The sequence below is a fragment of the Heptranchias perlo genome, chromosome 11 (genome assembly GCF_035084215.1).
Source record: "Heptranchias perlo isolate sHepPer1 chromosome 11, sHepPer1.hap1, whole genome shotgun sequence".
Classification (NCBI taxonomy): domain Eukaryota; kingdom Metazoa; phylum Chordata; class Chondrichthyes; order Hexanchiformes; family Hexanchidae; genus Heptranchias; species Heptranchias perlo.
The window spans coordinates 10,018,342-10,031,404 of record NC_090335.1 but is presented as its reverse complement, the minus strand read 5'-3'; the positions used below and the strand labels follow the sequence as shown (position 1 = coordinate 10,031,404).

Genomic DNA, 13,063 nt, shown 5'->3' with positions numbered 1-13,063 from the left:
TGATGGGAAGAATGGCCTCCTTCTGTGCTGTAAGATTCTATGACTCTATCTCCGTTGTCACCCAGTTCGCTGCCAATAGATATGTCAAGGAGGCGACTGAGGCTTTATTCAGGATGGTCAGTGACTTCATCACTTTCAACACTGACCAACAGCAACAGTGTGAGAGGGCAATGCAACTCCATCACACTGCTGGGGGTTCCACAAGCACAACAACAACAACAACAACTTGCATTTATATAGCACCTTTAACTTGGTAAAACATCCCAAGGCGCTTCACAGGAGCGATTATCAAACAAAATTTGACACCAAACCACATAAGGAGATATTAGGACAGGTGATCAAAAGCAGCTGAAGGCACAGCCGCCAATGGTGGAGCGGTTAAAATCAGGGATGAGCAAGAGGCCAGAATTGGAGGAGCGCAGAGGGTTGTAGGAGGTTACAGAGATAGGGAGGGGCGAGGCCATGGAGGGATTTGAACACAAGGATGTAGGTCAGTGAGCACAGGGGTGATGGTGAATGGGACCCGTCCCATTTTCCAGTCCCCAACCAGTAGTTCTGCTGGATGAATTGTCCTTGGCCCGATCAGATATTGAAGCCCTATTAAATTGACAGGGAGGGGGGGGGTTAGGGTGTATCAACCTGCTGTGAGCCAGAAGCTGCAGTTCAGGTTCCAGCCCGGCAGAGTCCCTGTTTACACTGCGTGGGGTCCCAGCCTGGTTGAAACTCTAACTGGCCTGTTTAGTAGAGAGCTCTACACTTGCCTGGAATACACACACAGGGAGAGCCGTGCCCCAAAAAGATAGAAATATGAATGTATAAAGAAGTGAGAATCCCTGCTCTCTAAAGAGCCCAGGTGGGGACTTTATAACTAGATTTACACTCCATGCGGTGTCAAACCAAAGTGAAATGAGACTATCCCATCTAAAGAATCGCACTTTGCTTCACCTAGAGTCAGGCTGGAATTTGACTCTGGATTTGCACTGCAAATTCAGCATTGGTATGAATTGGAAATTGCTTCCAATGTACCCTTAGAAGCACCTGTAGATTGGTGTCAATCCTGGCTGTTAATTATACATAGATTTACAGTAAGGTCAAAGGTGAACATGACCACAGTGGTAAATCTATCTCTGTAACTTAATGAGTGAATTGTTACCAAAAGTCATTCTCTGCACACTGTGCTAGGTATAATATTGATGGTCAGTTGCTTCATTTGTCAAAAGCCGAGCTACACGAGAATAGAAGCTGACGAGGAAGCTGGTGTGTGTGTGTGTGTGGAGATCAGTTCACTCAGGCTCAATTGTACAGGAGTAAAATCACCATTTCTGAAACCAGAGGAACATGGTATTTACTTCAGGCAGGCATATTTGTGTGTGTTTTCTTTAAGTATCTGGCACTGAACCTCTTTGATGAAAAGGACCAAAAAAATGTCAATGAAAAGAGATACTTCACAGCGTGGGAACACTGTAAATGATACAGTGTTTCTTCGGAAAAGGGGAAAAATATATAACAGTCCGAGGAGCAAAGTGTTGCCAGTCATTTGTTTTATTTTAAATCATTGCTGAGTGTGTACTGGGGAGGATGCAAAAAAAGTTCGTTTTCAACGAGGCGAAAATCCCACCCGCGCATATACCTTTAAATTCTGAAGCACAGATGCTGGCAGAGTGCAAAAGGCTGTGCTGTTACAGTACTGATAAGACACAGGGTCCCCAAGGTAAAACAGCTGACGGCTACTTAAATGGCATCCGTCTCTCAGAGCAGGAGAAGGTTAGATATGCTGTAGCCCAGTTGTTGGAGCTGGGAAAAAAAGAAAACAGAAGGCACTCACCTCCCCTGGGATTCTGCCCTCCTGCAACAAATTCAGGTTTATTTCTCTGCCTGGCACTGTTGTCTCTGTGGGTTTTTTTTTTGCATTTTTACGAGCGTGCAGGAAGTTATCTGAGCAAATTGGGATCTATGCACTTGGTGGAGGAATTCCTACTCCCAGCAATACAGCAGATGCTGAAAACCTTGCTCTTTTGTCTCGCACAGCTTAACCAGGTGTTGCTCGATCTTGCCAATTACAATCAACCCTTTCAGTGTTTCAATCCAGCCAGTGTGTAGAAGTGATTGAAAGGTCTGATGACAGCAGCAGCAAGCAAATCAACGGAACCAAAAGCATTCTGTCATGGCAGCAGGTAAGAAAGGAGGAGTATCTCACAGGCAGACATCTGTATGTTGCATGGGTTCACGGTACAGTATGCCACAAGTATTTTCTTCATTGATAAAAAAAGATCTTTCTCTCAGGCTGGGCATTAAACCCACAGATCAGTCCTCTGTAATGATCAGTCTGTCACACTCACTGCTGGATTCTTGCAGCTGGCTGCTTTAAAATGGCCCCTTCTGTAAAAGTGCAGCAGGACAGAAACAATGGAACGGCATTTTTATTATGTAATGTTTTAAAATGTGTATTTTTCTTGATAAATAGTTAATGCGTTGCAAGCGAGGAACTGTTACAGTTTATGCCTAATTAGTCATGTACAGAGTTGTGTGTGGAATTGTTCAGCCATGCGTCTTGCTGCCATCTAGTGGTTGCAGATTTGTTTTTGTACAACACGTGGGGGGGCATCTAAGTGCAGTGCTTTATTATTTTTGCTTAAACAAATGGCAGGACAGAGCCTGCAGCTACCTCACTATGCTGTCGAGGGCTGATTCACTGACACCATTCGATATCGTGGCCTCAATTCATAAACATCTGTCCAAGTAACACTGAAGGAGATTGGCAGGGATGGGTGTCCTGGTGGTCTGTCCCACCATTCCACGCCACAGAACGCCAGGACAATGGTTAAATCCCCAGGTTCTCCACACGGAGCGATCCCAATCTTAATCGGGATATTTTGCAGAGACACCAAGCAAACGCAGGCCACTTTACAGACAGAATGCAGGGAAATCAGTGCAGACCCCGGGCTGTGCTCACATGCCCTCTACTGTCCAGTTCACTGGCTTGGTAACAGGCCTCTGCCTGTTCTTATGGAGTCTGTTGCAGGAGCTATGGTGGGTTGGGGTGGGGGGAAAGATATTTCAACGATAGATAGAAAGGAAATAACATAGCCTTTTTCACCAGAGTGTGCATCAATCATCTGTGAGCGCTGATACAAGAAAGAACTTGTATTTATATTGTGCCTTTCACAACCTCACAGCCAATGAAGTACTTTTGAAGTGTAGCCACAGTTGCAGTGTAGGGAAATACAACAGCCAATTTACAGATAACAAGGTCTCACAAATGATCATCAATGAGAGAAATGACCAGATAATCTGTTCTAGGAGTTGGTTGAGGGATAAATATCGGCCAGGATACCAGGGAGAACTCCCAGGCTCGTCTTTGAATCGTGCCATGGGATCTGTTCCATCCACCTGAGAGCAGATGGGGCCTCGGTTTAACATCTCATCTGAACGACAGCACCTCTGACAGTACTGCAATGGACTGTCAGCCTGGATTATGTGCTCAACTCTCTGCAGTGGGACTCGAACCCACAACGCTCTGACTTAAGAGAGTTGAGACTGGCACCTCGAAAATTTACCGTGCCAGCCGTGGCTCAGCGGTTGCGAGCTCGCCTCTGAGTCAGAGTGGCGTAGGTTCTAACCCCACTCCAGAGATTTGAGCTCGTGTTCTAGGACGTCACAAGTTTCAGCTGATTGCCAAAGGGATGAAGCTGAAGTCTAACTGGTCGGGGGCGAGGGTTGCTTTAAGTTCCCAGCAGCTTTGGGTTGTCATGACCCCAGCATTTATTCTGTCCATGCAAAATATGAACTGAGTCATGAGATAAGTATATGTTACTTTTCAAATACAATTGATTGTTCAAAAATGTCATCGCCCTTTAAATGAGGTTAAATTTTTGTATTTCATGAGGCACTGGATCTTCAATTTCTGTGGTGTTCAGTTTAGATTAGAATATAAATTTGTATAAATTATATATTGATGGGGGTCATTTTGAGTTTGTGTGAGTGCAAAATGAAGTCAATGAAAATAAAAAATTGGAAGAAATGTAAAACTGGCTTCCGATTTGCTATCACCCATTTTACACAATCCCCAAAATGTGTCAAAATACGGTATGGAGCAAACAGCGATGGTGTTTACATTAGTGTCAGCTGGAACCTCTCAACATCTGTGCATTCAGTTGTCCTTGCAATGCTTCAGTTCCCCCTGTCACCTGAGCCCACAAGTTACTTACCTGCACTGGGATTTATGATGCTAATCAGGCTCGGCACTGCATGCATCCAGCTGCTTCAGTCTGTTTCTGTCTTGTGAGGCAACCCCATTCAGAAATCCCAAGCCGTCACTTTTAAAAGAGTTTGACAATATAAAAAATGACAGTCTGGAAGTGTCTAGTTCGACGCACAGCCTGGAATTTCCAACTGGCATTACCGGTGACACCACTGGCATTAAAATGACACCGATTGGGAAAAACTGGCCCTATTTTTAAGAGGCAGCAACATTTAGGTTTGGGGATGGGGTTGGAGGCTGGGGCTGTGTGAAATCAGGCCTGCTTGCTTGATGGTCTTTCTCCCAGCATCTTTCCCTCGCTGTTTTTGATATCTGACAAGTTGTGACACAATCTTATCTGCGTGCAAAAACATTGCTTCTCTTCAGCTCTGATATTGTTTCCATTTTTATGCTTGCCTTCTTTCAGAAATGGGCTTTCGTTCTTTTCAGGGCCGGTGAAAATATTTTCCCTAATCGAAGTGAAACGTACAATCTGAGTCACAAATTGCCCTAGCCGTTGTGTGCAGTGTATGAACTCAGTAATGTTTATGATTTCAGTCCAGACCGTGATCGCAGCAATCCTTACTGCCATGGGAGGAACAGGCACTTCCCTTCCAGGCAGTGCAGCTGTCAATTCAATCAATCCAGAGAAATCTATCCAGTGTGCCTCGTGTTATTTGCAGTGTCCTTTGCATATGCATGAGGTGATGTCCTGGACATGAAGGAAGGATGGGGGGCAGTGTCACATTGGTACACAGTTGTCTGGCGCAGATGCAATGGGCCAATTGGCCTCCTGCTGTGCTTCGATTTCTATGCCATCTCGTTCCACGTAATGAACAAGCCCTGAAGAGGAGGGAATGCTTGGCCTTTCTCTGTAATTAACAAAATGGCATTTCCCATTACAAAGCACGGGATCCTGTGATTTTGGTAGTGGGTTGTTGATGATATAGGAAAGCAGACAAGCTCTGTTTACCATTAGAAGAGGAATTTTGGCTCCTCACAAGTGTCGAAATTTGAACTTGAGAGAACCACAAGGGAGAACCAGGCCAATTATATCCATAACTGTGGTAACGGGTGACATCGATCCTGTTTAAAACACCAAACAGAAACTTTCATCTAATGTTGTGAAGCTGTGCTGTCGATTCAGTTCCATTTTTTCACTGAAATTGCTGTTAACACTCTGTGTATGTTTGACTTTCTGGCCTGTAATTGCAGTCCGAATGATTTGTTACTGAGAGCACTGGGCTGCAGACTGCAAAAAGAAAGAACTTGCATTTATATAACATCTTTCATGACCTCAGGACATCCCAAAGCGCTTTACAGACAATGAAGTGTAGTCACACTTGAATGTAAAACATGGCAGCCAATTTGCACACAGCAAGATCCCACAAACAGCAATGTGATAAATAACCAGATAATCTGTTTCAGGTGTTGGTTGAGGGATAAATATCGACCAGGATGAATTCCCCTGTTTTCCCTTCGAAATAGTGCCAAGGGATCTTTTACGTTTACCTGAGGGGGCCTCAGTTTAATATCTCATCCGAAAGACGGCACCTCCAACAACGCAGCACTCCCTCAATACTGCAAAGGGAGCATCAGCCTAGAATTCATGGTGAAGTGTCTGGAGTGGTGCTCGGAGGGGAGTGTGCTACCCATTAAGCCACAGGCGGACACCTCTGGTAGTTACTACTTCAATATCACAGCACAATCTTTTACAACAACGTACTTTGAAAAATTTTGTGGCAGTTGTGCACGGGATTGCAGAATTAATTTGAAGACTGCTTTAAGATGGCGGAGATGGTTCTGCCGCCTTAATACGATATGATGCTGGCAGGAACTTCTCACTGGCAACACTGGATTCCAGGTGTTCCTTTGCTCGTGTGAAAGATTGTCGTAGCTCACTTACTCCATTATGAGTCTCGCACACTTTCATGAAACACCTGCAGTAACTCATTATCACCAGTGACATACCTCTCCAGATAATACAGGGGTGTAAATAAATACCAAATGTGTTTTGGCGCAGGGGGCTGTGAGCAGTGATTAGCACACACTACTAACTCACTGCTGCTCCCAGCTCTGGGTACATTGGCCAGGATGTTTTCCCCTCTGAGCCCTAGTGACATATCATTTAAAAGTATACAGGGCTTTGACTCCAAGTGGGCCCCGTTACTGGAGCCCTGAAGGGCCTTTCAAACCATTTGTGGTCAAACTGCAACTTAACTGGACAATCTGAAACCTTAATTGGCTCTGCGATGTCTCTGAGCTTCTGTGAAGGTCAGTGTGTATTAGAGACACTAACAGAAATAACAAACTGCTGTTGAAGGACAGACTAACACAGGAGAATGTTTTGGAGCCAAACAATAAATGTGATTGCTTCCAAAATAGTTGAACAGTTAGTTTATTAACTAACACTTATAGCTGTACATGTCCATGGAATCGTACAATACAGCACGAGGCCATCCAGACCACTGTACCTGTACCTATCCAATTAACCCACTCCTCCACTCTATTCCCCCTTACCTTAGCATGTCCAGCTATGGTTCATTTTCTACAGAGCAGTATACTATCAGAGCGCAGTGGGAGAGCCTGCTCACGGTATCCGAGACTCGAATCAATAGAGGGAGGTTTTAATCCACCCCTCCCGGCAGTAATGGGGTAGGAACACAGCTTAAAATAGCTATGTGAAGTCTTTCTGCCCCCTCCCCCGCTCCCCCGCTCCCGCTCCCGCTCGATTCCTGCCCCCCGCCATCTTAAGTGAGCCCTTTTTTGGGCTGCCATGGTGCCCGCCTGACTCAGTTTGGGGGCCTCGTTGATATATGCTAATTGTGTGTTACCCATGAGATAAATTCTGTCTGTTTATTGGACAGTTTCAAAGTTCTGTGCTTGCACTGCTCAGAATTGGCCTCACCTGCTGCTTTCAAACACAAACAATGTTGACCGTTCCTTCTCTGATTCTTTTTCTATTAACTCAAGGCTTCTCCAGAACGTTCCGCTCTTCCTTCTTCATAGTGTCTTCTTGCCCCCACAGTAGCCGGCCCCACACACTCTTTCCACGATGACACCACCCTTGCTTCAGATTGCACACCCTCAGTGCTGGCATTACCACCATCGGCATTTATAAGGTCATGATTGAGCTGGAAGCTCTATGAGTGCGTGGTTGAATCTTGGATTTTATCTAGGACGTGTACTTGAGCTCTGAGAGCTGTTTAAGGATAAATGAGAAATTCACTAAAGCTGGCTCAAGTGGGTGGGTGGGGGGGGAGATTAGCAACACAGCTAGACATGCGGCAGTAATGGAGAATCCAACAGTCCGAGTAGCTGGCACCGTCTTTTGCAGTTCAGCCCGAGGGTCCCGGATGATCTGCTGCCGCCCAGGTGCTAGGGTAAGGGACATATTGAATAGACTGAAAAAGATTATGCAAGGTGTCAGCCATGGCTCTATGGGTAGCGCTCTTGCTGCTAAGTCATCAAAGTTGTGGGTTCAAGTCCTACTCCAGAGACTTGAGCGTGAAATCTAGGCTGACACTCCAGCGCGGGACTGAGGGAGTGCTGCACTGTCGGAGGTGTTGTTAAACTGAGGCCCTATCTGCCACTTTAAGTGGACATAAAAGATTCCATGGCACTATTCAAAGAACAGAGGAGTTCTCCCTGGTGTCCTGGCTAATATTTATTGCTCAACCAACATCTAAAACATCTGGTCATTATCAGATTGCTGTTTGTGGGAAGCTATGAGTGCGTGTGCAAATTGGCTGCTGTGTTTCCCACATTACAACAGCAACCACACTTCACAAAAAATAATACTTCATTGCCTGTGAAACGCTTTGGGACATCCTGAGGTTGTGAAAGGCGCTGTATAAATTCTTTCTTTTTCTTTTCAAGGAGAGTGAGAGCAACCAGTTAGTGTGGTCCATGTGGGAACCAATGGTGTAGGTAAAGAAAGGCCTGAAGTTCTGCAAGGTGAATTTATGAGATTAGGAAACTAGTTTAGGAGCAAGACTTTGTGGGTGGTAATCTTGAGTTTAGAAAGTTGAGGGGTGATCTAATCGAGGTCTTTAAAATGATTCAATAGGTTGGGAAATCCAGAACAACGGGGCATAACCTTAAAATTAGAGCTGGGCCATTCAGGAGTGAATCAGGAAAAACTTTTTCACACAAAGAGTAAGGTGAACTTGCTTGAACAGTAAATATTAGTGGGCTTTTCATCAATGGGAACTATTACATCCAGGCCCGATAATTTTGCAGGACTATGGAGAAAGAGTGGGACTAATTGGATAGCTCTTTCAAAGAGCTGGGATAGGTCTGAGGGCCCGAATAGCCTCCTTCTGTGCTGTAAGATTCTATGATTCTACTCTCCTCATGAATGGCCACACATATCCACTTCCAGCAGGTTTTCTGGATAGCAATCACATATAGGAACACTGAGACACTGAAGCCAATTACAGCAACGCCACAGCCACCCTGGTTAAGATCAACTAAATGAGTACAGAGTAGGGATCGAGCCTGAGACCATCCTGATCTTCATGGATCGTTTTAAGAAATGATTCGGGCATTTTTTTCAAACCAAGTATGCATCAGCTTGGCTCAGTTGGTAGCACTCTCTCACCGTTGAGTCGGAAGGGGGTAGGTTCAAGTCCCGTGCCGAGATTCCAGTACACAGCCTAGGCTGATGGTCCATCGCAGTATGGAAGGAGTGCTGCATTGTTGGAGGAGATATCCTTTTGATGTGATAATAAAGCGAGACTTTGTCTGATGATTCCTGCAAACTATTGGCAGGGAGTTCTCCCGGTGTCCTGCCCAACCTTCCTCCCTGCACCAAGAAACACATTGACTGGTCATGTATCCCATTTGCTGTTTGCGAGATGCTCAGAATGGCTGCTGTGCTTCAAAGTAATTCATCATTGTAGAGTGGAGTGGAGTGGGGTGGGGGGGTGGAGATTACTGAGGAGCTCGATTAAACCCAAGTCCATCTTTCTGTCAGCCTGAACCTCAGCTTTTTCCACCAATTACTCTTTCTATTGCTTAAGGCTGAGAATTTTGAATGGCCCCTAATGAGAAATAGATTTAGCAATTTATTTTCTCTGTAGTCTGTAAGCATTGGCTAACTTATTCCTGTGTTTAAAAAAAACAATGTTAAATATTTTCATTTAATTACATAGAGCTTTGAGAACAAAGTGCCAATGAAGGACTTTGTACCTTGAAAGGATGGTTATTTGGAAAGTCAGCCGTTATAGATGGTGCGCAGACATAAAAATTTGAAACTGTATTTTCCTATTAAACAACAAAAACGAAATGCATTTATATAGCGCCTTTCATGACCTCAGGATGTCCCAACTTGCTTTACAGCCAATGAAGTAATTTTTCTGAAGCACACTTACTATTGTAACAGAGGAAACGTGGCAGCCAATATACACACGAAAGCGAAGACTCTGGGAGTGTGTTAATCTTAGAGGAGGTCCCTGGGACCGCGTTACGGTTTGCACGAGGTCCCTGGGACCGCGTTACGGTTTGCACGAGGTCCCTGGGACCGCGTTACGGTTTGCACGAGGTCCCTGGGACCGCGTTACGGTTTGCACGAGGTCCCTGGGACCGCGTTACGGTTTGCACGAGGTCCCTGGGACCGCGTTACGGTTTGCACGAGGTCCCTGGGACCGCGTTACGGTTTGCACGAGGTCCCTGGGACCGCGTTACGGTTTGCACGAGGTCCCTGGGACCGCGTTACGGTTTGCACGAGGTCCCTGGGACCGCGTTACGGTTTGCACGAGGTCCCTGGGACCGCGTTACGGTTTGCACGAGGTCCCTCTCAGTGTCTTACTTTTTAAAGGAGGTCCCTGGGAGAATGTTGCAATTTTGCAATCCCAGGGAGTGAGTTAGTATTTAGAGGAGGTGTCTGGGTTTGAGTTACTATTTAGTGTAGGTCTCTGGGAGTGAATTATGATTTAGTGGAGGTCTGTGGGAGTGAGTTACTAAGAGGAAGTATCTGGAAGTCTGTTATTATTTGATGATTGCACAGTGTTCAGTTTCATTTGCAACCCCTCAGATAATGAAGCAGTCCGTGCCCGCATGCAGCAAGACCTGGACAACATCCAGGCATGGAATCATAAGTGGCAAGTAACATTCACGCCAGACAAGTGCCAGGCAATGACCATCTCCAACAAGAGAGAGTCTAACCACCTCCCCTTGACATTCAATGGCATTACCATTGCCGAATCCCCCACCATCAACATCCTGGGAGTCACCATTGACCAGAAACTTAACTGGACCAGACACACAAATATTGTGGCTACAAGAGCAGGTCAGAGGCTGGGTATTCTGTGGCGAGTGACTCACCTCCTGACTCCCCAAAGCCTTTCCACCATCTACAAGGCACAAGTCAGGAGTGTGATGGAATACACTCCACTTGCCTGGATGAGTGCAGCTCCAACAACACTCAAGAAGCTCGACACCATCCAGGACAAAGCAGCCCGCTTGATTGGAACCCCATCCACCACCCTAAACATTCACTCCCTTCACCACCGACGCACTGTGGCTGCAGTGTGTACCATCCACAGGATGCACTGCAGCAACTCGCCAAGGCTTCTTCAACAGCACCTCCCAAACCCGCGACCTCTACCACCTAGAAGGACAAGGGCAGCAGGCACATGGGAACAACACCACCTGCATGTTCCCCTCCAAGTCACACACCATCCCGACTTGGAAATATATCACCGTTCCTTCATCGTCGCTGGGTCAAAATCCTGGAACTCCCTTCCTAACAGCACTGTGGGAGAACCTTCACCACATGGACTGCAGCGGTTTAAGAAGGCGGCTCACCACCACCTTCTCAAGGGCAATTAGGGATGGGCAATAAATGCTGGCCTTGCCAGCGACGCCAACATCCCATGAACTAATTTTTTAAAAATTAGAGCCAGTTTCTGGGAGTTAGTTAATATTTGGAGGCGGTGTTTGCAGTGAGTTACTATTTAGCGGAGGTCTCTGGGAATAAGTTACAATTTTGACTGCGTCGCGGTTTGGAGGCGGTCCCTGGGACTGGGTTAGTATTTAGTGGTGGTTTCTGAGACAATGGACGCTAAATTGGGCCTTGTAGCACCAGTTGTTTTGGCGCTGCATGGCCTCTCCAACATCCAAGATGACGTCTTCGATGCGCACGCACGTTTCCTGTGTGTTGTGCACCAGACGCCATCTTGGTATAGGAGTGAGTGCATGCACTAATACCAAACACTGGAAGCATGTAAAGTAGGGAGAAAACGGCTGCAATCAATGTGTAACGCTGATTTAAAGTGATACATACCATTTTCGACCTTAACGCTAAACTCAACGTACAGTCTTATTCCTGACCATTTAAACGTTTCTTACAGTGCCTGAAGGACCCTCCACCAGCGCTATTTAAAGGGCCAGGCAGGGGTTGCAGGTTAGTTGCTGGTTTATTGCTTCTGGCTGCTGGAGGAGTAGAAAGTGTTTTTTGAAGCTCCCTATTTTTACTGAGAGTTCCTAGTCTACATTTGAGAGTGGTTTGGCAGGTGCTGCCATACTGTTCGAAAAGTTACAACCGTGGTGGAACAACATTTCTGCCAACCATGGGCGGTCTTCTAGGGCTCCCACTGGGCATTGAGCATGACTGGGAGCATGAAGAGAGGCCACACACAGCAGATCAAGCTGCGAGGAGGATTGCATCCGACGCCTGAGGTTCACCAAGGAAGCCGTGACTGAGATCTGTCAACTGGTGTGGCCACAACTGCAGCCTCAGAGCAGGGCGAGGACAGCATTGCCTGTGGCTGTGAAGGTCACAGTGATGCTGAATTTCTATGGATCAGGATCATTTCAGGCCTCTGCTGGCGACATGTGCAACATCTCACAGTATGGAGTGTACTGCTGCATAAGGGAGGTCACAGACACACTGTACCAGATGAGGAACAGGTTCATCGTCATCCCTTTCCACAGAGACAAGCAGAATGAGCGAGCATGGGGTTCGCCCGCATTGCTGGCTTCCCCATGGTGCAGGGTGCCATTGACTGCACGCACATTGCCCTGCGTGCCCCGCAAATCAACTCAGCCGTCTTTGTCAACCGAAAGGGCTTCCACTCCCTCAACGTGCAGCTGGTGTGCGACCACACGCATCGAATCATGGAGGTCGATGCCCGCTACCCTGGGAGCAGTCACGATGCCTTCGTCATGCTGCAGTCCAAAGTGCCAGCCATCTTTCACCCGACTCAGCAAGTTAAAGGCTGGCAACTGGGCGACAAGGGCTATCCCCTCACATCGTGGCTCATGACACCGGTCAGGAACCCACGCACACGTGTACAGCACGCCTATAATGAGAGCCATGCCACACCATAGGCCTCCTCAAACAATGCTTCCGCTGCCTGGACCGGTCTGGAGGAGCCCTGCAGTACTCCCCTGAGTGGGTGGGCAGATTCGTGGTGGTCTGCTGCATGCTGCATAATCTCGCCATCATGAGGGACCAGCCTTTGCTACCAATGATTGGAGAAGATCGTGAGACGGAGGAGCAGGAGGAGAAAGAGACTGAGGAGGATCGGGGAGGGGGTGGAGCCGGAAGAGAAAGTGGAGGAAGACGCAAGGGTGCAACAGGAACCATACGCCTTGTCTGCAAGTGCTCTGCGTGCTCGCCTGATCCGTGCCCACTATCAATAATGTCAACTACATCCCCCAGCTCACCACCAGTCCTACACTCCCCACCTTTCCACTCCCACAGGACAATCAAATCACCCTCCATCTGATTACACATTAGTTTCCCTCTCAGCTCATTGCACAAATAAAAACCAGCACCAAATGCAAAATCAAAGCCTCATTTATGAATTAATAAAT

General features: G+C 46.8%; 1 protein-coding gene across 3 annotated transcripts in view; it reads left to right on the top strand.

The window, feature by feature from the left end:
- The first annotated feature begins 1,708 nt into the window (after positions 1 to 1,708).
- The window catches only part of enox1 (ecto-NOX disulfide-thiol exchanger 1), a 393,944-nt gene continuing 382,589 nt past the window's right edge, over positions 1,709 to 13,063 (top strand). The window contains exon 1 of one of the 3 annotated variants that reach the window (XM_067992519.1): positions 1,709 to 2,174. In XM_067992519.1, coding sequence (XP_067848620.1) covers positions 2,165 to 2,174 — 10 coding nt within the window. In that variant the 5' untranslated portion in view covers positions 1,709 to 2,164. The remainder of the gene's footprint in view (positions 2,175 to 13,063) is intronic. The other 2 variants (XM_067992518.1, XM_067992517.1) reach the window with 2 other exon arrangements.